Raw genomic sequence first — 26171 nt, forward strand, 5'->3', positions numbered from 1 at the left:
TTTGTCCAATTCTTACATGGTGTTCTCTGTGTTCATTGACACATTTCCTAATTTGATAATTAACATAGTTTGTTGTGCATGATCACAGAAAAAAGTTGTTCAGAAGTTGTACAGAGGTATATGTGTTTTACTTCATTTCATACAGGGTGGAGAGTATGCCAGACGCTCTGCACTACTTGATAATGATGAGCCATTTGTTTACTATTATGATGATGTGAGAACGGCCTATGATATCTTCCAAAGGGGCTTGCATGTGTCAAGTGAGTATTAATCATTTGGAAAGGAAGAATAATTCTGGAAGGAGCATATCTTACAGACTTTCATGGAGCCATACCAATTAGCCAGATATGAACATCCGTATACACTGGTTCCAATCACTTGATACTGAAACTGAAAATCATAGGACTTGAGAATTAACATATGAAGTTAGATAACTTATGAATCCTGCATATCAATTCTCTGGGAAGTGGAATCTAGCAACGTGAATTTGAATTTTAGTATTCTAATATAACTGAGGTGTTTAGTCATTGAATGTTGCTTGGCGCTTCATTTTACCTATTTTTAAATTTTATTTATCATTTTGAACTTTAAATCTCTACAGACGATGGACCTTGTTTGGGTGTAAGGAAACCAAATCAGCCATATGAATGGATTTCTTACAAGGAGGTAAGTGGAAAGGCAAATTTGTATGTGGTCGCAATGCAATGATAGATTAGATGTATTCCATCAAAACAAATGTTAATTTGACCTTTCCTTAAATGGAAAATAACTGGAAAGTTGGGGAACTCGGAGAACTCAAAAGAAAGAGAGGGAAGATGCTACCAAGAATTGAATAGATTGAAAAGAAGAAAAGAAAAGAAATGAAGATTAAAATGTCACAAATTAATTATACTGCAGATAAGAAGAAAGGGATAGTTTTGATTTATATATTTATTTTGGGGGGGCCTTCAAGTCAGTCGTGACTCCTGACAACTACCCCTGCAGTTTTCCTGGCAAGATTTCAGAAGTGGTTTATCATCGCCTGCTTCCAAGGGCTGATAGAGTTTAGCTCAAGATCATGTAGCTGGATTTGTACCTAAGGCAGGATGAGAACTCACAATTTTCAGGCTCTATAGAAGAGGAGGACTCTGAAGAAGACAGTTCCCCATCTGAATCAGCCATAGAAAGGCAAGGGCCCATGGGAAGCAAGACAGGTGGAGTTGGGGAGGCCACTTGAGGATCCTCAGGCGGGGGGAAGAGAGGGCTGGGCAGTTAGAATTTGTTGCTGTTTCTGGGCCCTTGAAACCCCTTCTCAAGAGCCTTCTGCCTGCGCTCTTCTGCCCTGGTAGTCGCTTTAGAGACCTTGGGGCTTACCCCTGAGGAAGGAGCCTCCTTGGCTTGCCTCTTCCTACAGCTCTTTGCCCCAGATGGTTCTGCCTCCTCTAATCCTTTATCTGCAGCCACAGCTTGGTCAGCCATCTCACCCGACATAAATCCAAATTACAATAAAGATAGGCAACGGTCTCATCCGTTTGCTGGCCAGGCGCTCCTGATCCGGTCCACCTGGGTTGCTGGGCACTCGTATCAACTGCTGCAGGGTTCGCACCTTTTTTAAACTGCCCAAAATGGCCGACTTTTTTTCTCTGAGGCTTTTCCAAGCCTCAAAATGGCCACTGCTATCTTCGTGGGCTTTTCCGATCGCAAAATAGCCGCCGATACTCTTAGTGGCCGGGTGATCCACTGAATGGCCACCGACCTCGCCTGGAACCGTTGCGCACAAAAGGGCCGGTCGCGCGTCCCTCCGAGTGCCCAGAGTCAAGGAGCGCCGTGGGGAAACAGCTCCGGAGCCGTAGCTTGTGAGCTAGCCGATCTGACTGCAAGGCAGGCTTCCTGAGCGAACTCCTGGCTGCAGGCAGTCAGATGGCTGAAGAGAGGCAGCCAGAAAGCAGTTTTGAATTTCCCTCCAATTTTGTCTGAAGAAAAAAATTCAATTCAAGGAAAAATAATTTTTTTAAAAATCGCCAATTAAAGTTATAAAGTTAAAATTTGGAGGAGAGATCAATTCTCACAGCCAGTCCTGGTTGGACTGAGTCTGAACTGGGGAGGAACCACAAGGGCCCAATGACATCATAAGTGTAGACTCAGTCCAATTGGTTACTGGACGGACCAAACCCAGTCTGGCTGCTGTCTCCACTTCAACAGAAAATGAGTGTATCAGGTAAGAACCAACGCCCATCTTCAGGTTTCTAACTTGATACTTTAACTACTACACCAAACTGGCTCTCCTTTTGATAATATACCGCTTTTTAAAGGGAAAAAAATCCCATTTTCATATAGTATCACTAGAAATTAAGCCTTAATGATCCGTAATCAACTAGTAGTCTGAGTGTAGATAGAATATATTAGTCATCTATAACCTAAAATATTGGTGTACCAGGAAAACCTCAACTTTAGTGGAACGTCAATTTAGTGAACGTCAATTAGAGAAGGCACAGAAGCAAAACTTACATTCAGCCATGATTGGGATCCAAACACTGCACACTTGTTCATCAAGCTTCATTTAGGCATCTCCTTTCTTAAGGAAAATTCAATCCTATTGTAATATATTAGCATGTATATAAAGTATGTTCAGGGGTTAGACATTATTGAATGAAATTACAAGGAACTTTCAAAGCCATAAATATCCAACTGTATTAATAAAGACATATGTGTTTCTCCTATCCCATATCCCAACCCACCCAGGTTGCAGAAAAAGCAGAATGTATTGGTTCAGCCCTTCTTAATAGAGGCTTCAAGCCATCTCCTGACCAGTTCATAGGACTCTTCTCCCAGAACAGACCTGAGGTAATCAAAGATCATTAGTCTAATGAATCCTATTAAAAAAGAATGTTTAAAAATAGAGCTGTAATGTTCAGTAAAATGCTTCTAGCAGTGGAGAATCTGCCCTGATAGGCATGATTCCTGTCCTCCTGTTGGCTTGGGTAATACTTGAGATTTTTTTTTTCCCTTGAAAGATACAGTTTTGCTTACCTTGCCAAAGCTAGTATTTCTGCAAATTGCCTGTAATTCTGCGTTTAATTGAACCTCAGAAATCTTGGCAGCATGAAACTAGCGATAAATTAGTGCAATTAACTACTGTTGCTTCTGACAGACCTTTAGAAATAGTGTATAGTTATTGTTGTTTTTAATAGTACATGAGTTACAGATAGACCACTGTATTTTTGAGATTGCAGATCACAAAATTGAGTTTTAACTATGATAGTTAAGCATTTTGCCTATGCATATATTGGCTCAGTTTATTTTTTGTTTTTCTTGTCATTCATATGTATTTGTGAATGCAATTTTCATAAGTCTTCACTAACCTGATCCAGGAAAATAGCTGTGAAAGTTATCAAATTTTTATTAATAATGTTTATAAGTTCCCGACCTCTTCACTTAGTGACATTTAGCTTGCTGTCATATTAGCCCTTGCTTTATCAGCTTTACCCAGGAGTTTATAATGTTGGAAATATATACAAATGGCGAAATAATATATAGTTTTCATTGCAACATATTACTTGGTTAATCCATTAATTTAGATTCCTATAATGCAATAGCTATCAATCTTCAATATAAAGAAGTAGTCTGGTTATGCTCTGTTCTGTGCAGGAAATTTAATACAATGTCTATTTACCCATAGTTTTATATGTACCTTTTCTTTCTAATTCCTTTGTACTCCATATTTAGTAATCTACATGCCTAAAATTAATCTAGTGTTGCATATCTACGTCAATATCTCCTGCCATTGTGTGGGCTACAGTGTTAGGCTTTTATGTCTTAACACATAATGACATTGTAGTTTTGAGCTTGGTCACTATTTACCATAATTATCCAATCTACAGAATCTTTTTTTTTAAATGTACACCCAACAGTTTAGCCTAGGAGTGTCAAACTGAAGGCCCACAGGCTGGATCCAGCCCGCAGGATGCTTAAATCTGGTCCTTGGGGCCGGCCTGGAAATAACAAAGGACCGGCCCAGGCTGTCTCTGCTGGCCAAAACGGGCCACAGGGGCCCGCATGCGGACTGTTTTTGCCCCCCATGGCCTCCGACAGCAGTCTGGTGGCCGAAAACAGGCCATGGTGGGACATGTTTTTGGCCCCCATGACCTACGGCAGTTTGGCGGTTGAAAATGGGCTCGTGGGAGTGTTTTCAGCCTCCATGGCCTCCTATAGCAGTCTGGCGGCCAAAAATGGGCCACAGTTTCCTTCTCAGCCCCATGCAGTCTATCTTCCTTCCTGTTGGCTGCTTTACACATGATTCCTAGCTTCAGGAATGTGGAACAGGCCTAATCCAAAGAGTTTGCTCACTTATCTGTGGCTGTAATATAATTTGCTTGGTTTTCACTTACAACTGGATTGTATTATCTCCCCCATAATGGTTATAAACAATATAGTGAGTCTAAAAACTTAAAATACAGAACATAATTGGATGTAGGATGTAGTAGTATGCACAAGCTGTAAGATATTTTTTATTGCAGTATGTCATGTGAAAATGTCCAGTGGTTATTTCTAAATTGTGATTTACTGTGTAAAGCACAAATGGCTGAATTTACAGAACATACAGAGTCAAAATCAAATCATATTATGACTGGATTGTGCAAATCTGGCAGATAGAAGGCAGATTTTGTCAGATATGCATAAAACCCAGTGAAGTCAGTGAGGTTTAATTGTGTATCCAGTTGTAGTCCAAATGGACCTGGAAATGTTTCTGCACAGCATGCATATTTTCTGAATCTTTCTAGACATTTAGCAATATATTGTGATGATTTTGTTGTTTTGTACAGTGTTCCTCTTTACAATGGATATCTGGAATAAAAAATAATGTTTTCAAAGAACTCTATTAAAAATAAAAAATGGGAGGGTCAGCTAAAGTATTCTACATAGAGTTAGTTAATATTTCAAAGGACAGATTCAACAGGGAAAAGGGAAACCTGAGTTGATATTTCCCAAGCATTAGCAAAGTGTGTACAATTTTGTTATTTGGGGATGGAGAAGTGCCATAAATAAGGCAGATGGATTAATACACGAAGAAGACAAAAAAGGAGATGTGGATGAATTAAAGAGAAATGAATTGTTTTGTTTAAAAGTATTTTAAGGTTCTAAATGTTAATTTATCATTCAACCCAGCAAGTATAAATATAATACCCTATAGGTTGTTTAGGTTGTCTTAACCAGAGATGGGTTTCAAATCCCGGCACTACTAGTTTGCTTGTGCATGCATCGCTTCTACGCATGCCAGGAAGCTTTTGCTCATGCACAGATGTGTCCAGGTGGGTGAGCAGAGCCTCCCGCCACCGCCACTACCGATTCGGCCAATCCGGGCCGAACTGGGAGCTTAACTCACATTAGGCTTTTAAACATCTCTGTTCTGACAATATTATGCACATATTCAGATCTGCTCCTATACAAAAGAGTCAAGCCCCATAGCAACTGGGGACTCTACATGTCTTTAATCTCTACAGTATGGAATTGAAAGTATTTGTGCCAGAAAGTAAATCTCCCCTTGTCTGGAATAGCTGTTTTGAATGCAAAGGGGGGGAAATGCATCCTGAGCCTGTGTCAAACACTATCATGGCCACGCCTACCACATCATCAATGACCACGCCCACCCCAACGACACTCACCCTGGCTCTCTGAGGTCAAATACAACTCTGATGTGGCCCTCAATGAAATCGAGTTTGACACCCCTCATTTAGCCCATTTAAAGTGCTAAAGTTTACATTAAATGGCCAAGTGGTAAACAAAAAGTGTAAAAAGGTATCCTGTACTCTTAACTAGCACTAGCCCTTAGCCTTCTATACCGCTATATAGAGTGCTATTACAGCCCTCTTTAAGCGGTTTACATAGTTTGCATATTGCCTCCAACAGTCTAGGTCCTCATTTTACTGACTTCAGAAAGATGAAAGGCTGAGTCAACTTTGAGCAAGTCAGAATTGAAATCCTGACAGTAAGCAGAATTAGCCTGCACCCAAGGTAGTATTCAGCAGGTTCTGAACAGTTCTGGAGAACTGGTAGCGGAAATTTTGAGTAGTTCGGAGAACCGGTAAATACCACCTCTGACTGGTCCCGCCCCCATTTATTCTCTGCCTCCCAAGTCCCAGCTGATTGGGAGGAAATGGGGATTTTGCAGTATCCTTCCCCTGGAGTGGGGTGGGAATGGAGATTTTACAGTATCCTTCCCCTGCCACTCCCACCAAGTCACAGCCACAGAACCAGTAGTAAAAAAAATTGAATCCCACCACTGCACTGCACCACTCATAACTAAGTAGGAATAGTGTCACTTGAGAATCCTTATCTAATCTGAAAGAAAATAGCTAATATAATAAAAACCAGAGTTGTTTACCTACATAGATTTTTGAAGAGGAGAGGCAGGTAAAATACAAATGTATACAAATGTCAAAAGAGAAATAATAGGATTCAAATGCTTGTGTCTGACATTGGTACTCAAATATGAAAGAGCAGATTTTTATATTATTAGATTTTATTAGATTAGATTTTATTTATTTGTATTCCACCCTTATTATTTTTACAAATAACTCTAGGTGTCACACCTTTCTTTTCCTATTTTCCCCACAATAACAATCCCATTAGATGAGTTGGACTGAAAGAGAGTAACTGATATGGAATTCTCCCAGCTGGCTAAGGCAGGACTTGAACTCATTATTATGATGGTTTAACCATTTTTACATAATCATGGTCACTAGTGAATGTTATGGTAGTTAATGTCACGATGCTTCTCCAGGTTGTTATTTTCATATGTCTCCTTTATAACTTAGTACATTTATGTAAAAAAAAACTATGTAAGTAAACATATGTCTAGGAAACACAAATAAAAAATATGCTTAATTTGCATCTTTCCCAAATTTATTATGCTAGTTCTTTTTTTTTTTTTAGGAAGTTTTTATCTGATTGTAGAAAAAAAAAACAGCATTTTCCATGGATGGAATTTTCCATCCTCCCTTTGTGAAAAAACCTTTTGTGAAAAATAGAGTGGCCAATACTTTCAAGACTGGGAGAATTTCGTATAGACAATTTCGTATACTCGTCTTATAGAGTTAAGCTTTGCAAATGAGGCCTGACTTCTTTCTGCTCTGCTTGCAGTGGGTTATCATTGAACAAGGATGTTATACTTACTCGATGGTGCTTGTGCCCTTCTATGATACTCTTGGAACAGATGCTATCATTTTTATTATAAATAAAGGTATGTTCTGAACACTTCAGTTTACTAAACCAAACCTTTATACTCGGATGAGTCTGAACATCAATGAATATAGAAACATAGAAAACTGACAACAGAAAAAAACTGGTCTATTGACTCTGTCCTTTGATTTTTGTTTGCTTTTCTTTTCCTTTTAATGTATTTATTATTTTATGTATTAATTTTTTATTTATTAATTTTTGACCAATGATAAACATATGTTTATCCCAAGCATGTTTAAACTTACTTAATTTATGATTGACTCGCTACCTCCGCTGGAATTTGGTTCCAAACTTCCACTACTCTTTCTGTGAAGTAATATTCTAATATAATTTAGCTTATGATGCTAATTATTTTGAAAGCTGCTATAGCAATAAAAGTAGGATTGATTTGTCTCTACCTCCATTAGTCAAGGTTGACTCACCTTCCATCCTTCAAGGTCAGTAAAATGGACCCAGATTATTAGGGGCAATATGCTGACTCTGTAAACCACTGAGAGAGGGCTGTAAAGCATTGTGAAGTGGTATATAGATCTAAGTGCTATTGCCATTGATATTAAGAGTAACTATAGTAAATTCATATAGAAAATCTGGCTGCCTCTGTTTGGTTTAGAATAGCTTGATACAAGAAGCACTTTTAATAAAATTCCATTAGGTAAGTCATACTAGTCTGAAAAGAGAGAGAGAAAGATTTGGATCTAAAGAAATACAAACTAAGATTACAGTATGCAGATTACTCCAGATTTTGATTAGAGATTCTTACCTTGATTGGACGGTATGACAAGGTAACCCATTTTCTAATTACAGAATCGAAACTATTTTCCTGGGTGCTGCTCTGGAGATTCCAAGCATGGGTTAAATACTGTCAATCTGCCCAGGACTGAATTGAAACTTTAAGCCACGCCTCTGGTGCCGACTAATCCCCAGATTTTTTCAATTCAGATAGCCCAGTGGACGCACTTCCAGTTTCTCTTCATTCCTAATTGATTGCTTGGACTCTGATTTTCTATTTTACTACAAAGATTCTAGTCTTCTTCTTGATTATTAGAGCAGGCTTGGTGAGTCTCCTTTTAATTTAATTCCCTGGTTCTCACCAATTTCAGCCTCTCCGGTGTCCTGGGCTCGCTTGGGCGCCGTGAGGCTGCAGGCAGCTGTGGGGGAAGGCGCGTGGGTCGGAGTGCCGACGCCAGTGCGATCGCCATTTTAGGTGGATCGCATTTGGTGGTGGGCATTTTGAGAGCATCACACATCGCGGTGGCCATTTTGAGACGGTCAAAGTTCCGGCCGCCATTTTGTTGACCTACTTTTGCCGCGAAAAGCAGCTACAGCCGCCTGATTGCCTGTCTCTTGCAGGTCGCTGCTAGAAGCCTTCCTGTCCGGAATTCCGGCAGGTTTGCCTACTCACAGCTCCACCATTACAGCAAAGGGCAGCAGCGGGGGTTGGTGGCCCATGTGGTCGCACCCCACATTAATTGACCTGCGTGAGTGCTTGGAGCTTGGAGCTCACACCATTCTCCTTCACCAGTCAAGGACTGCTGAGCTTTGCTTGCCCTTGCCTTCAGTGGCTCTGCACTAGAGCGCTAAGGCTATTTGTCTGAGGTGGTGAGTGGGGGAAAGTTTCCTTTCAGGCCTTACATCCCCACATTTAATCATGGCAGATGTGGCCCCTGAGGAACAGCAGGCTGGTCCTTCTACCAGCAGGGCCTATACCAGACAGGCTGGCAAGGCAGCCAGGGAGGCCATCAGAGCAAGCAAGCCTTACTCTAGTAGGGAACTAAGCAGAATTCAGGCCTAGACAGAGATGCCATCAGACGCCAGAAGGCTTTAGAGAAGCAATTTTCTAGGACTCAACTACTGGCCCAGACAGCCAGGCCTGCTTCCCCTGGGGATCACTTGCCCGGGGTTCAACCTGGTCAGGATCCTCCAATGTTGGAGAGTGAGGATGAAGGCCAGGAATTCTCCTCTGCTGATACCATTGCAATGGCAGGCTCCCCTGGGCCTTCTATGGCCGATCGAGCAGACCTATTTGCATGTCCTTCTGATCTGGAAAAGGAGCCGGTCATAGTGGGGACCTTTGCACCCCAACAACTGGCCATTCAGCCCCTGCCCGGAGCTCACCCACCGTAAGATAGGGGACCTGATCTTTCCGTAGAAATGCAGGATGATACGCATAGGTCTAATGTTAGAGTTCATTTCTCCCCCTCCCCGACACTTCGTTCGGTGTCCAACCCCCTCCTGTCCAGTCAAGAAGGTTCTCATGGAACAGGAGATCCTTCACCTCAGAGACATAAACGCCATAGAAACGGTTTCACCAGGTCAGGAAAGGACAGGGTTTTATTCAATACTCTTCCTTGTCCCAAAGAACTCCAAGGGGTGGAGGGGAATCCTCGACCTAAAAAAGTTAAATCATCATATATCATACCGTAGTTTCAAGATGCAGTTCCTTCAGTCAATTCTGGGTTGCATCAGGCTGGAAGATCTCTTAACATCCATAGATCTCAAGGAGGCCTACCTCCACATCCCCAATCGCAAAGCTCACCGCAGGTTCCTGAGATTCTTTTATGTAGGCCGCCACTACCAGTACAGGGCTCTGCCATTCGGCCTGTCCTTGGCATCTTGAACTTTTACAAAGATCCTAGCCACGGTTGCAGCCTTCTTGAGATCTCGCCCAGTGGTGCTGCATTGCTACCCGGATGATGTCCTCATCCAGTCATTGTCACGGCAAAAAGCGGTACAAAACCTATAGGACACACTGTGAACCCTCCAACATCACGGGTTCTCCATCAACAAGGAAAAGAGTAATCTGTATCCGACCACCAGGCTGCAGCACCTGGGTGCCATCATCGACACCACCAGTTGCCAGGACTCCCTGTCTCCAGAGCGGTTGGCAAGCATCAGAAGCCAAGTGTTGCAGGTACTACACTTTCTACGGGGTGCAACCAACCTGAGGCCTCCGGTTGTTCACAGATACCCCTCATGGGATCTCAATGTAGTGTTACGGGCTCTTATTGCCCCTCTTATTGCCCTCTCCGTTCAGCCAGCTTCAAACATCTGACATTTAAGACAGCCTTTTTGATTGCCATCATGTCTGCACGGTGAATTTCCGAATTGGCAGCACTGTCAATTCGCGAGGACTTGTGCTTGATTTAACCTGATTCAACAGAGTGATCTTCTGTTTGGACCTGGCATTTATACCCAAGATCAACTCTTGGTTTCACCGGGCCCAGGAGGTCAAACTTCCGGATTTTTGGCCGCACCCCAAACATTCCAAGGAGAAAAAGTGGCACATGTTCGATGTTCATAGAGCGATACGTAAGTACATCAAATGCACGGCTGCCTTCCATCGTTCTGAATACTTTTTGTCACGTTTCAACCAGCTTTCCAGGGCCGCAAAGTTTCTTCTCAGACCATTGGTCGCTGGCTACAGGCCTGTATCACCTCAGCCCACTTTCCTCAATCTATTCCGGTGCTACGCCATATCACCACACATTCTACCAGAAGTGCCGCCACTACGGCGGCCTGGGCTACCCAGGCACCGATAGAGGAGATTTGCAAGGCTGCTGTGTGGACTTCCTTGTCTCGCTTTGTTTGAAACTACAGACTGGACAAATTTGCTTCTGTGGAGGGGGCATTTGGGAGGCTAGTTCTCCAGGGCATTCATACCAGCGGAGAGACCCGGGACGCTTCCACTTCCCGCCCTAGTGACATTTAGCTTGGGTATGTCCCATGCTTGGACTCTCCAGAGCAGCACCCAGGAAAATGACCATTGTCTTACCTGAAGGATCCTTTTTTGGGTGCTGCGAAGGAGAGTCCAACCGCAACCTGTGGTCTACTCCGCCAGTTGTCATATGGTTTCTTCAGAACTTATGGATAAGTGTTATGACTTTCGTTGACTTTGTTCCTGAACTTCTCAGCGTGCATTGTCCACGCCTCCATTGAAGAAAATCTGAGGATTAGTCGGCACCAGAGGCGTGGCTTAAAGTTTCAATTCAGTCCTGGGCAGATTGGCTGTATTTAACCCATGCTTGGACTCTCCTTCGCAGCACCCAGAAAACGACCCTTCAGGTAAGGCAATGGTCATTTCTGATTACTCAGATTTGAATTAATAACCTTTTTTCTTTTGGATTTAGCTGATATAACAGTGGTCTTCTGTGACGTATCAGAGAAAGCTGAACTACTTCTGGATAAAACTGAGAAAGGAGAAATATCAGCCCTTAAAACAATTGTGATAATGGACCCTTTTGACAGAGACCTTGTGGCCCATGGAAAAAAATGTGGTGTAGATATCATCAGCATGAAAGAATTTGAGGTAAATAAAACAGATTTTATTATGAGACATCCTGACTTGAAATAAGAAAGCAAGAAGTTTTTGCCTGTTGCAAAACTAAACTAATATTCTACCCAACTGAATAAAGTCTAAATTGGATTTTACATTAAAAAAAAACCCTCCCAAACCCCTAGCAATGTTAAGGATTTTTCTTGGCATTGCACAACATTTAGATGACATTAAACATTTAAACAGATGTTCCTTGAAGCAAAACGTGATGGGGGGGAAAGGCTGACAGTTGTTGGGACTGTGTGAGATGGGAAGCAGGCCCAAAACCTGCGGGAACTCAATGGGGCAGGATGAGGAGTAAGATGGGCAGTTGGTTGTAATGATGGGCAGATTGCCAAACACTCAAATTATTCACATATCTGTTGAGGTGCTGCAATGGCCCTAGCTTCAGGTATAGGTCATACCGTATTTTTCGGAGTATAAGACGCACCCCTTTCCCTCAAAAAAAGGCTGAAAATCTGGGTGCATCTTATACACTGAATATAGCATTTTTTGCCTCCTGAAACCCTACCATCTTCACCAAAATGGTCATGCAGAGCCTTTAGAAACTTTGCAGAGTGCTCCTGGGGGCTGAGGAGGGCAGAAATGAGCGAAAAACGGGCCGTTTTTTGCTCAATTGTGCCCTCGCAGCCCCCAGGAGCACTCTGCAAGGCTCCTAAAGGCTATGCATGCCCTTTAAAAAGGGGGGGGCGGCATTTTCGCAAAAAAACAGGCTGTTTTGGGGAGGTCTGCAGAGTGCAAAAACCTTTTTTAAAAATTTGCCTCTTCAATACCTTGGTACATCTTATACGCCAGTGCGTCGTATACTCCGAAAAATACGGTAAGTCCATTCAGTGCCATTGTAATTTTGAATGGTCACTGAATAAACCCTTGTTCATTCCCTGTATGTCCAATATGCAGGTTCCTTTCCATTTTGAAAAAAAAAAACCATAAGAATTCAAACAAATTAATGAAATGTCACTGGATGTATAGTGGGTAATTCCTCAGATTTGAAGGTTTGGTGGTTTGAAGGATGAGAAATAGTCTCAGAATGTATAAAATGGTGGTTTATGAATCTTACGAATTAAGAGTGATGAAGAATCTAAAATGTTTTTAAACTGTATTCTCTGCCACCAAACAGTGTATACTCTTCTAAACAAAATTCATTGCAACTTTTGAAACAATATACATGAAAATTTTGGGAATCAAGAAGGTGATTTCAGCTCCTATCTGACTTGCTGTCTTTTCCCTTCTCCAAAGGTATCAGGAAGAGCCCACAAACACAAACCTGTTGTAAGTACCATGTAGCTTCTAGCGGCATATACATAGTGGCTATTTTACTGTGCTGGTTTGAAAAGAAGGATACTAGAGATTTCTCTCTCTTTTTAGCTTCCACAAACAGAAGATCTAGCCATAATCTGTTTCACCAGTGGAACTACAGGTATGTATGATTGTCTTGGCATTGATATTGGAGACGAAAAGGATGATAAAGTTGTTTTTAACACCTGAATTATAATGCTAAAGTAAACTGTCAGCATTGCTGTAGATACCACCACAGTCTAAACATGCATTCATATTTGGAGATTCGTATAATACAGTATAATGTAGAAGAAACATTTTATTATTATAAAATTGATTTTATAATTGTAACAGTTATAAAACATGGATTCGTTACAGCCTGTTTTTTAAGCTCTTGCTGACATGTACAGGTAGTCCTTGACTTACAAGCATAATTGTGATTATAATTTCTGTTGCTAAACAAGAGGGTTATTAAGTGAGTCACACCCAATTTTACAACTATTTTTGACATAGTTGTTAAGTAAATCACTGCAGTTATTAAGTGAATCGCGTTACTTAAGTGAGCCTGGCTTTCCCCATTGATTTTGCTTGTTGGAAGCTGGCTGGGAAAGTGACAGATGACGACCTCATGACTTTGGAATCTGCAACCATCTTAAATACATGATGGTTGCCAAGTGCCCAGGTTTTGATCACGTGACTATGGGATGGCTGTGACAATTGTAAGTGTGAAGTTTGGTCATAAGTCACTTTTTTTCGTGCCACCGTAACTCTAAAGGTCACTAAATGGTTGTAAGTCGAGGATCACCCGTACAAGAATTCCACGAACCCATTTAGAAATTTCATCTCTTTGCTGTTTCAAATCTTTATGCCTTTTTTCTCACAGGATGGCCTAAGGGAGCCATGATTACTCATCAAAATATAGTGAGCAATATGTCTGCATTTGTGAAAGCAACAGAGGTAAAGGTTGTTGATTTGGATTTTTTTAAGACCTTGGAGTGTAACTCATTTGGAAAAGAAGTGATTAATCTTTTACAGAAGTATTTTTTTTTTCAGTTTTAGCAACCTGATGTAATCAGTTTATTGGAGTCCAAAAACTACAGCTTCCAATTCTGCTGTTAAGTTGGGGGGGGGGGGGATCTGTATTTTTAATTTTATTAGTGCTTTGTTTTAAAATGAAACTTTTATATGTTAGATCAGTACTAGTAGGACTGCTAGGTTTTTATAATGTTTCCTATCCAAGGGATGACTTAAATTAAAAACAATAGAATGTGTAATTCATATAGTATATACCTGTTAATATCCTTTAAAAGGGTGACATTTCTATTATACTAGGTGCTCTAGTGTTTAATGTGATATTTTACTAATGTTTACAAAAAGCTGGGATGTTAGAATTTCAGTATTACTAAGTGAAATAAGGTAACAGTGTTCCGTGCACCCTTGGCGTTTAGTCATGCTGGCCACATGACCACGGAGATGTCTTTGGACAGCACTGGCTCTTTGGCTTTGAAACAGAGATGAGCACCGCCCCCTAGAGTCGGGAATGACTAGCACATATGTGCGAGGGGAACCTTTACCTTTAAGGAGATACTTAGAATAGTTTGCCTAACATGAAAGCAAATGACATTTAGGTTGGTTTGCTTGCTTAATATCTTTCTCCTAGCATAAATTACCTAATCTGTCACTTAAGTCATCTAATATTATTTCCATAAAACATCAACTGCAGCTTCTCTATTTTGCAGATTTGTTATTTTAAATGTTTTAAGGGTTCTGCCATGGGATGGGAGATTAAAATTTTTAAAACAACCAATACAAAATTCTTGGAGAAAGACAACACCTTAGCATGTTATAAACATCTCTTGATTTTCTTATAAGAAAGTATATAAATTTTATGTAACCACTGAATGGGAGTTGAGCTAAATACGGGCTTGATTTGTATTTCAACACAAAAATTCTGCTTTCTGGAAGCCATGTTTTATTGTTTCTGGTCTTTGATTGATGTGTGTGTGTGTGTGTGTGTGTGTGTGTGTGTCTTGTGTCACATATATATACACACACACATTCATATTCTAGTTTCTCTGGTGCAAGTTTGATTGTTTCTGATGTTCTCTGATCTTTGCTGCACATAGATCAAATTCATACTTTGGTGAATTATGTGGAATGCCTATCTTCTGGCTGATTTTATCCTATTTGCAACTCTGAAGCAAAATTGATTTTTCTAAAACAATTGATAATCAAATAACAGCTTGAAGTTTCTTAACCAATCTTTTACAATTCAGTATCCTCCCACATTTCAGGGTCTAGGTTCTAAAATTCCAAACCACATCCCAGTGTATCTGGAGAACTATCTACATTAAGATTTAGGTACTAAATGCTTCATGCCTTATGTGATAAGATCTTTGGTCTTGAAGCAAAAGATGTTTTGCTAAACAGTCAGTTCGTTGTCTCTAAAAGAAAAGCACATAAGTTGCACATTCATCTTGAATATGAGACATAAATATAAGTGTAATCGTAGTGTAATAAGTATATACCTTGGTTATTAGAATATTAATGCTGAGATTTGCTTCTCCAATTTAGAGGTATAACGCATTGACTTAATACGGCTCTGCAACATCCTTTTAATCTTAATAATTGTCTTAGTTTGGATTTTCAAAGCACGGGTGATAAAGTTGTAGAAAGGGCCTAGAACGTTACTCTGAGTGGCTTAATGGACCAAACTGGGCTTATTTCCCATTCTTTCTATGGCTTTGGTGATCATGTATATTGATCTTGTTTTGCTTGGCTTGGACATGGGAGCTTTTTGTTTTAAAAATTATTCTTCTGTAATTGGTTTCTTTTTCCCTTCTACTTCCTGGTGCTTCTGCTGACAGAAAGCAGTTTTTCCTTCTCCTGAAGACACCTTAATCTCCTTCTTACCCCTGGCTCATATGTTTGAAAGAATTGTTGAGGTAGGCACCTGTATTTTTAATGTCATTTTTAAGTAGTTTCATCTTTTGCAGAATGGATACATAACAAGCCCAAGTGACACACACATTTCCTTTTTGCCTCTTGCACATATGTTTGAAAGAATAGTCCAGGTAAGTAAAACAATATATGTCGGCCTACTTGCAACAGGTAAATCTGTCTTAGACTCACATGATTTAATCAGCCTTTCTTAATGTTGGTTCCCCAAATAAAATTGGGAATATACAATTCCCATTAAATACAAATCCATTTTCTGCTCTTGAAGTTGAAGGTGTGATTAAGGGATAATTGCTCTTTTTAGCCCAACCATTTTATAGGGCTGTAGATAAAAGTGCTGAAGGAAGTTTTATGCATGCTGCCTTTGGCTCCTGCAGGAAAGGTAGGATATAAGTGTAAAAAAAAGAACGACTCCCTGCCAGTATGATCATTGGTTAGGAATGATAGTTGCCCCAGCAATACATAGGAACCAAGAGCTAGAACTTTTTAAATCTGATAATGGATAAGGAAAGATGGGATATCAGTGTGTGCTACCTTGAGATCCCAAATGAAGAAGAAATAAATATAAAGATGTCTAATATACATACATACATACATACATACATATAAAAGTGAATGACATACCAAACATTGCAACATCATACTCTGTTAATATCTGTTTATCTTACAAGGTTAGGGAGCTTTTGGCAAACAGTCTTCCATTAAAAATATTTCTGTTAATTTATAACAAGTGTGAATCCTTATGTAACAGATTGCAGGTAAAGAGAGGTGGCAGTGTAATATTTGCACACACCATATTCTTCAGCCCAACCTTCTTTGTGGTGATGAAAAATTCAGTGGAGTGATATTTCTGCTTATAATTGTATTATATTCAGTGATAGCTATAGATAGGGTTCACTTCATGATGTGTGCTTGGTTTGGGTTATGATGCTTACCCCAATCATTATAGTTGTTATAGTTGCAGTACATGAACTCAGCATAAGTCCCAAGATAGATCAGACCAGTAAATCAACTCCACAGGAAAATTACTTTTATTGAGATTGGCTATAATTACAAGTCTGTACTACACAATATATCAGTGATGGCGAACCTTTTTTTTATGGCGTGCCACTCAAGTCCCAGCCCAACTGCGCATGCGCACATGACCCTCCCTGCATGCGCATGCATCCCCCTCCCCAGGCTCCGGAAGCTTTCCTAAAGCCTGCAGAGGGCAAAAACAGCCTCCCCGGCCCCCTAGAGGCCCTCTGGAAGTCAGAAACGGATCATTTCTGAACTTCCAGTTGGCCCATTGTGGCAGTTTATTTCCCTCTCCAGCCTCCAGAGGCTTTCCTGAAGCCATTTCCAGCTTCTGGAGGGTTTCTGGGAGGCTGGGGGAGGCCGTTTTTCCTTCAGGAGACAGTAGATGTGAGCGTTGGGGCTCCCGGGTGGCCCATGTGCACAGGACACTGGGCTGGCTCCAGTTGCAAAATGTCAGAAAATTCCCCATTTTGCAAGGGGCTCTCAAAGAGAATGAAGCAGGCGCGGGCGCTTCTTCCAAAAGCCATGGCCCCGGCTCCTCTTCCTTGGCTGTTGGAAGAAGCGCTGCGCCCGCTTCATTCTCTTTGAGAGCCACCTCGCTTGCCTCAGCAAGCGCGGTGTGTGTGTTTGTGTGTGTAACGGAGGCTGGATGGGACTGATCAGCTGGGAGGCTGGCAAAGAATTGTTTTAATTTATAAATATATTGTCTTGTAGGCTGTCATAATTGCTTATAATTAATTGAATCCTTTTTAGTCCTATTGGATTTAGAATTCTGTTTGAAAAGTAATATATAGCCTTTTTTGTCATTGTACATCATGTATACATAGGTTTTAGCCTCACTGGTGCAATCCATGACAACAAATGTAAACAGCATAAATATTATAATCCCTATGCAAGTAATTAGGAAAAGAAAAAGAAAGAAAAACTAGTCATAGGTTTCCGAGTATGCGTGGAGTGATTGTGGTAATGTTTAAGAGTCTGGCAGCCCAACGATAGAAACTATTTTTAAACCTGCAGTATTTGTTCGGCTGGCTATGCTTTGATGTCTTCTGCCCAACGGTTGAAGTGCAAAGAGACACTGACCAGGGTGTGAATCATCTCTGAGGATCTTCCTTACTCTGCTAAAGCAGCGAGATCTGGCGATGTCATCCAGTGGTGTTAAGAGGGCAACCAATGGTTTCTTGTGCTGAATTAATCGCTCTCTGTAGGGCCTTCCTGTCCACAGCAGTTTAATCTGAGTAATCTCATTTTTCTTTTGTAGATAACTACAAATTGAAAAATAATTTTTTTCCTGAATGAACCTAATGGGTATTTAAATACAGATTTCACTGAACATAAAATATTCTTAATCTTAATTGGCTGCTTTCTTCTTTGATAATAAAACTGTTTCTAAAAGCACAGCATCTTCAGATTTCATTGACAGTGAAATAACATAAGGTGGCAAACAAACATGAAGGTATCTTATGTTCCCCCCCACCTCTCTCTCTCTCTCTCTATATATATATATAGATAGATAGATAGATAGATAGATAGATAGATAGATAGATAGATAGATAGATAGAGAAAGAGAGAGAGAGACATATACACACACACACGCACACACACACGCATATATATATATATGTATTTGTGTTACAACCCCTGGTATGCCTATTTCCCTGGCTCAGCTGATAAGGAGGAGAGCCTGTGGCTTAGTGGCTAAAACACCTGCCTAATATGTAATGCAGCCCAGGTTCAAATCCCAGTAAGGGTATGGCTAGCCTTCCCTGTTACAATTCAATTAAGTTTCTTAGTGACATGGTGGCTAGTGGAGTACATAGTCATGGACAGGACATATATTCTAATGCACTTACTACAAATAAAAACCCAAGCATTGTCTATGGGGTCGCGATTGGTCAGACATGACTTCGCAACTAACAACAACAATAACAACAACAGTAATTAGCTAAATTGTTCATTATGTTGGCTTAGGAATTCTCGGAATTGAAGTCTATAAATCTTAAAAGTTTCCAAGGTTGAGAAACATTGCTCTGGTCCAACTAGTGCTTTTCTATCTTACAGTTGCATGCAAGCTGAACCCAATTTTGGGGATGTGTTTTGGCAGATAAAATTCTAGGCTTATTCACCAGTAATGAAGGCAAACATGGGTTCCATTGGGGGGTTCACCATCTCTACTGTTTGTGGGAGAGGCAGATATGGTGGGGGCTGAGGGCCAAATGATGTTCGGAGGACGCGGGTTTGCTGTTTAAGAGCAATCGCGCATTCCGACCCTCATCGCCCTTCTTGCACCCCCGGGTGCCCGGGATTACAGGACCCTGGTCTCCGGCTGGTGTCGCTTAACGCCAGGTCTGTGGTACATAAGGCTCCCCTCATTTACGACCTCATACAAGAGGGTAGAGCGGACCTGGCGTGCATTACGGAGACCTGGTTGGGCCATGAGGGGGGGTGCCCCTTAGCGAACTATGCCCACCATGCTTCCGGGCATTTCACCAGCCGAGAGCCCAGGGCAGGGGCAGGGAGGTAGCGGTGGTATTAGCTCAGGTGGGCCTTTTTGTTACATACCTGTCTCCCTGCTATGTTTCATCGGCCCTGCCGGAGCTGCTACATGTATTAGCTGGATTGGCGGTTGATTTCCCCAGGCTCATGGTCCTGGGGGATTTCAATCTGCCTTCCATTGGCGAGACATCCGAGTCAGCTCGGGAGTTCATGGCTTCCATGACAGCTATGGACCTAACTCAGTTAATTCAAGACCCCACCCATAATGGGGGACACACGCTCGACCTGATTTTTGTCTCTGGGCAGTGGATGAATGATCTAGATTTAGGGGATATTTCTATTCAACCCTTGTCATGGTCTGATCATTTCCTCATCAGGCTTGACTTCCATACCACTACCCCTCGCCGCAGGGAGGCGGAACCGACTAGATGGTTCCGCCCCAAGCACCTGATGGACCCCGAAAGGTTCCTGATGGAGCTTGGGACTTTTCCTGAATCCCTTGCTCACAGCTCGACCGAAGCCCTAGTGGAAGCCTGGGATAGGGCTGCCGCTGGGGCTTTGGATCGTGTTGTGCCTTTGCGGCCTCTGACCCGGTGTCGATCCCGGATGGCTCCCTGGTTTACCGAGGAGCTCCGGGAGATGAAACGCCGGAAAAGACGCCTAGAGAGTGGCTGGAGGGCCAGCCGGTCCGAATCTGATCGAACACTAGTAAGAATTCATATTAAATCCTACTTAATGGTGATAGAAGTGGCAAAACGGCAATATTTTTTCGCTCTTATCGCGTCCGCAGATAACCGCCCAGCTGTCCTGTTTAGGGTGACCCGCTCCTTACTTAACCAAGGAACTGGGGAAGACCCCTTGCAGGGTAGGGCTGAAGAATTTGTTCAGTATCTGCAGGATAAAATTGCTCAGATCCGGACAGGCTTGGACTCTGACTGGGTAGATTCAGGTGAGCCGACGGGGATGAATCTTGAGGAGACAATCTGGGATGGGTTTGACCCTGTGACCCCCGAAGGCATGGACAGGATTATGGGGAGACTCAGTGCTGCCACTTGTGTGCTGGACCTGTGTCCCTCTTGGTTAGTTTCGGCTTCCCGGGAGGTGACACGAGGCTGGCTCCAGGCGATTACCAACGCTTCATTGAGAGAGGGGTTCTTTCCCACCGCCTTGAAGGAGGCGGAGGTGAGGCCCCTCCTTAAGAAGCCTTCCCTGGACCCAGCCTCTTTAGCCAACTACTGTCCGGTCTCCAACCTTCGCTTTGTAGCGAAGGCTGTCGAGAGTGTGGTAGCATGTCAGCTTCCCCAGTACCTGGATGAAGCTGTCTACCTGGATCCGTTTCAGTCGGGTTTCAGGCCCGGGTACAGCACAGAGACGGCATTGGTTGATGATCTCTGGCGGGCCCGGGACAGGGGCTGCTCCTCTGTCCTGGTCCTATTAGACCTCTCGGCGGCTTTCAATACCATCGACCATGGTATCCTACTGCGACAACTCGGGGGGTTGGGAGTGGGGGGCACCGTTTTACGGTGGTTCTCCTCCTACCTATCGGATCAGTCGCAGTTTGTGTTGACTGGAGGGCAGAGATCGACCCCCAGGCGCGTCACTTGTGGGGTGCCCCAGGGGTCGGTTCTCTCACCCCTCCTATTCAACATATATATGAAACCACTGGGCGAGATCATCTGTGGTTTTGGGGTATGGTATCATCAATATGCTGATGATACCCAACTTTTCATCTCTACCCCAAACCACCCAAACGATGCCCTTGACGTGATGTCCTGATGCCTGGAGGCTGTGCGGATCTGGATGGGGAGGAACAGGCTCAGGCTCAATCCCTCCAAGACTGACTGGCTGTGGTTTCCGTCATCCCGATTTGTGCATCTTGTTCCATCTTTGAGGATAGGGGGAGAAATTTTAGCCCCCTCAGAGAAGGCTCGCAATCTGGGAGTCCTCCTGGATACGCGGCTTAGTTTAGAAGAACATCTGACGGCCGTGACCAGGAGGGCCTTTTACCAGGTTCACCTGGTACGTCAGTTGCGCCCCTTCCTGGATCGGGATGCTCTGTGCACAATCACTCATGCCCTCGTCCTTTCTCGCCTGGACTACTGCAACGCTCTCTACATGGGGCTGCCCTTGAAGAGCACCCGGAGGCTTCACCTGTCCAGAATGCGGCCGCGCGGGTTATCATGGGGGTACCTAGGTGCTCCCATGTTACACCCCTTTTAGGCGGCCTGCACTGGTTACCGGTTGCCTTCCGGGTGCGATTCAAGGTACTAATTATGACCTTTAAAGCGCTCCATGGCTTAGGCCCAGGGTACCTGCGAGACCATCTACTGCCACCAATAGCCTCCCACTGTCCAGTACGATCCCACAGAGTTGGCCTCCTCAGGGTGCCGTCGGCCAGACAGTGTCGGCTGGTGACCCCCAGGGGGAGAGCCTTCTCTGTGGGAGCGCCTTCCCTCTGGAATGAGCTGCCCCTGGAGCTTCGCATAATCCCTGACCTCTGGTCCTTCCGACGCGCCCTAAAAAGTTGGCTTTTCCAGCAAGCCGGCCTGGCCTGTTAATTTTATTTAATTTTTAAAATGTGAGTGTTATATAAATTGGATTTGTTTTTTGGACTGTTTCTAATTTCCTTTTAACTTTTGTACTATGTGTTTTTTAATGCTGTACGCCGCCGTGAGTCCTTGGGAGAAGGGCGGCATATAACTCTAATAAATCCAATCCAATCCAATTCCAAGATAATGTTGCAGGATCCAATCTGAATCTTTCATTAGGACCAGAGTTTTAGTCTTCCAAACTTTTGGGTTTGTACTGGAACCCATCCTCGGGGAACTTCTCTCTCTTCAGAATGCTCTCTCCATAGTGACTGCTGTAACATATATTGCTTTCCTGTCTTGAAATTGGCTAAAACACAGTGAAGCTATTATTACTAAAATAATAAAACAAAGCCTGCTCGGGAGACATAGATAACAACTATGATGTCAGATCCCAGGGATAAGCAACTAATGACTTCAGATAATTTGCCTATAGCATTCAAAATTCTGATTATTTGCCACACTGGCTGAGGCTTATTAAGTGTCTGGTGTCCTTAAACTATTTCCCAAGCGTTTTAAATATAAACAGAAACTTCATTACAAATCAGGGAACAATCTTGATCAGCCAGTTTCAAATTGTAGTCTTAGTTCTACTTTACCTCTCTGATGTCACAAGATTAGTTGTTCTTCCCTTTTCCGTAGGAGGAAGAAATGATATGTTTGTGTGATATTTATAAATGTAGTATTAGCTAACCAGGCAGGTGGTTTTACATTACTTTTTCACCGCTTCATGGATGGAGACAGTTAAGGTGGATATGTTTGAAGTTACGAGTACAGTGGATATAAAAAGTCTGCACACCTTGGTTAAAATGCCAGTTTTTTGAGATATAAAAAAATCAGATCAAGATAAATCAGATTTTCCCCCATTTTTAATGTAACAATTATCTGTACAGTTTGTTTTTAGTGGAAAAACAAACTGAAATCTTTTAGGGAGCAAAATCTCACTAAAAATGTATCATAATATAGTTGCATAAATGTGAATGCCCTTAAACTAATACTTTGTTAAATCACCTTTTGATCTGATGGCAGCAATCAGTCTTTTGGGTAGGAGCCTGGCAGCTTGGCACACCTTGCCTTGGGAGTCTTTGCCCATTTTTCCTTGCAAAAGCTCTCCAAGGGCATCTCTTGTGTTCAGCCCTCTTCAGTCATCCCACAGATTTTCAATTAGATTCAGGTTTGGGCTCTGGCTAGGCCCTTTGACCTTCATCTGGTCTTTTGTTCATTTGGGAGTATGCTTTGAGTTATAATCATGTTGAAAGATGAAATTTGAAATCATCTTCAACATTTTAGCAGAGGCTTGGATCCGCTTCCGGTTTCTGGGGACGACGGACATGCTGTCCGCCGTTCGCCGTCTTGGTGGGCTCCCCCTGATTTAGGGGGGGCACAGGGTGCCTTGTAGGGGCGTCCTGCCGGATGGGCTGCTTGCTGGAGCCCCCTGGAGCGGCGGCGGCCGCAGGGGGGCTGCCAGCATTGCCCTAGGCACTGGGAGGCATAGGGGGTGCGCAATGCCATGCGCGCCTTCGTCCTGAGGAGATCGGAAGAAATGCTATACGTGAAGGCAACAACTGAAATGCGGTGAGAGGGGAGTTCCCCCTGGGTCTCCTTTTTTCTTTTCTGAATAAACTTGTAAATAAGGATTAGCAGTTTTCCTAAGACTCTTCGATCCTGGAAAAGTGTTAAGATTGGAGAGGGGGGGGTTTCTCCCCCCCTCTCGGAAAAGCGGCTTTATACAATCTCACTCTCGGAGGAGAGAGAGAGAATTGGAAAAAAACTCTTTTGATACTCACTTCTTTCAAGCAATGGGGCAAGGACTTCCTAGAACAATTGCGAAAGAAAGAATCTGAGCTGACTTTATAAACTATGTATGGAAACTTTCTGAACTGTTGCTCTCTGATCCTCTGGGAGGGCTGAGCCAAAATGGCATTTCTTCCCCCTTTCTCACTGCTTTTACAAATGAACTGTCTCTTCTGAAAAGTCTTCTGGGTTGGAATTACTATACCCCAGTGAATCCTAGAGGCATCTCTTTGGATAATCTTCCTTGGACTGGAAAAAATTGATCTTAACTGGCGGGGAGCTTTATTGAAAGACTAATATCCCACATTGGACTTTGCCTGCCTGTGGATCTCGCCTGACGGTGCACTTCTACAGACACCATATTTTTGTCTAGACTTATAACTTTCTCCGAGTTTCGCAATGCCTGCGAAGAAGCCCCTCCCCCAAATCGGCGTCGACTCCAACACCCTCTGTTTCAAGCCCTGTTCCCCAACAAACACAATTATCTTCTTTTTCACAACCTAAAACTTCTGAGGGGGAACAGCTGTCTCAAGAAACGTTTCAACAAATGTTCCAGACGCTTATAAAGGGACAGGACGAAATTAAAAAGTAGCTGGCGGATTTAAAGGAACAACTCAGAGAAAATCAACAACAAACTTCACAAAATAGACATAAAATAGACGTCCTGGAGGAGGGTGCTGTGGGGATGAGAGAAGAGGTGAAGGCACTACAAAAACAAAACGCTGGAACTGAAAACTATATGGAAAAAATGGACTTTGAAAGGATGTCTTTCTTTCTTAGATTTCAAAATATGCCTGAAGCGGAGGGTGAAGATTTGAGGGAGACTATGACAACAATGTTAGCAGATTATATTAAAAGAGATAAACAACAGCTAGGGTGGGATATTGACTTGATATATAGAATTAATTCAGCATATGCCAGAACACACAATGTTCCACGGGAAGTTCACGTTAAATTTTTTAGAAAGACTACAAGAGATGAGATTCTAAGGGTTCAAAGGGGGGAACCTTTAAGATATAAGGATAAAGAAATAACCATAAGAGGAAGAAATTTTACTCTTTAACCAAAAAAGTGTATAAAAAAAATATCTGGTTTCGATGGCTAATTCCAGAAGGGTTGTTAATTTTCTGGGAGGGAGGTAGAGTGAGAATTAATACAGTGGTGGAGGCGGAAGCCTTCATGGAAAAACACAAGACTCTTCTAGACGGAACAGGAGACAGTGCACAAGATATGAAAGAGGGAGGGGCCACGGCTCTGCCAACAGACAGGGGAGAGGAAGCAGCAAAGTCACAGAAATGAATTAAAAGTACATTGCAATTGTTAATACAATGAAATGGTTAGAAGTGATGTAATAAATGATTGAAGATGTTAAAGAATTTGAAATCTAAACTGCTAATGTGTATGTAATAATGATATTTTGATATGTATAAAATAAGAGAGAGATGTAAGATCCCGGGGAAACACCACCTTTCGTATGATGTAGCTGTCAAAATTTTTCTCCATACTTATGTACCCTTTTCCCCAAAATATTTGTAAAAACCAATAAAAATTAAAAAAAAAAAACATTTTAGCCGAGGCCGTAAGGTTTTGTGCCAAAATTGACTGATATTTGCAACTGTTCTTAATTCTCTCCACCTTGACTAAAGCTCCAGTTCCAGATGAAGAAAAGCAAACCCAAAGCATAATGCTGCCACCACCATGCTTCAGTAGGGACACGGTGGCTCAGTGGCTAAGACTCTGAACTTGTTGGTCAGAAAAGTCGGCAGTTCGGTGGTTCTAATCCCTAGCACCGTGTAACGGAGTGAGCTCCCTTTACTTGACCCAGCTTCTGCCAACCTAGCAGTTCGAAAGCATGTAAAAATGCAAGTAGAAAAATAGGAACCACCTTTGGTGGGAAGGTAACAGCGTTCTGTGCTCCTTCGCCGTTTAGTCATGCTGGTCACATGACCACAGAGACATCTTCGGACAGCGCTGGCTCTTTGGCTTTGAAACGGAGATGAGCACCGCCCCCTAGATTCAGGAATGACTAGCACATATGTGCAAGGAGAACCTTTACCTTTACTTTAAGCTTTTTGGTAAGCTCTCAGACCAGTTTTCTTGTTTTTTCATTTTTTTTTTCAATTTTGGAGGGACACCTCATTCTTGGTAATGTCACTGTTGTGCCATATTTCTATTTGGTGACGGCTGGTGTGTACTCTTTACTATTTAACATCAGTTTGAATATGATTGGTTAACACTGAACACAGCCACATCCCTACTCATTAGAGAGTGTGCACACTTATGCAACCATGTTATTGTAATTTTTTTTTAATTATTTCCCCTACAAGACTTTACTTTGTTTTTCAATTGAATTGTAGTTTCCATGTTATATTAAAGGTGAAAAAAAATTCTGAAGTGATTTATCTTGGTCTCATTTTTTACATCTCAAAAACTGGGCATTTTAACAGGGGTGTGTTATATCCACTGTATCTTAAGCAAAGAAGTGACTT

At 42.3% G+C, this 26171-nt stretch overlaps 1 protein-coding gene across 3 annotated transcripts in view; it reads left to right on the forward strand.

Moving 5' to 3' along the window:
* Nucleotides 1–26171, forward strand: part of ACSL1 (acyl-CoA synthetase long chain family member 1) — a 53662-nt gene that overhangs the window by 12559 nt on the left and 14932 nt on the right. For 2 of the 3 annotated variants that reach the window (XM_081959760.1, XM_081959761.1), the window contains exons 3-11: nt 146–260; nt 602–666; nt 2722–2823; nt 7120–7219; nt 11346–11524; nt 12791–12823; nt 12920–12971; nt 13713–13786; nt 15826–15903. In XM_081959760.1, coding sequence (XP_081815886.1) covers nt 146–260; nt 602–666; nt 2722–2823; nt 7120–7219; nt 11346–11524; nt 12791–12823; nt 12920–12971; nt 13713–13786; nt 15826–15903 — 798 coding nt within the window. Of the gene's footprint in view, nt 1–145; nt 261–601; nt 667–2721; nt 2824–7119; nt 7220–11345; nt 11525–12790; nt 12824–12919; nt 12972–13712; nt 13787–15696; nt 15775–15825; nt 15904–26171 lie in introns of all 3 variants that reach the window. The other variant, XM_081959762.1, reaches the window with a different exon arrangement.

This window comes from Natrix helvetica, assembly GCF_964273705.1.
Source record: "Natrix helvetica genome assembly, chromosome: 7".
NCBI classification, from domain to species: Eukaryota; Metazoa; Chordata; class Lepidosauria; order Squamata; family Natricidae; genus Natrix; species Natrix helvetica.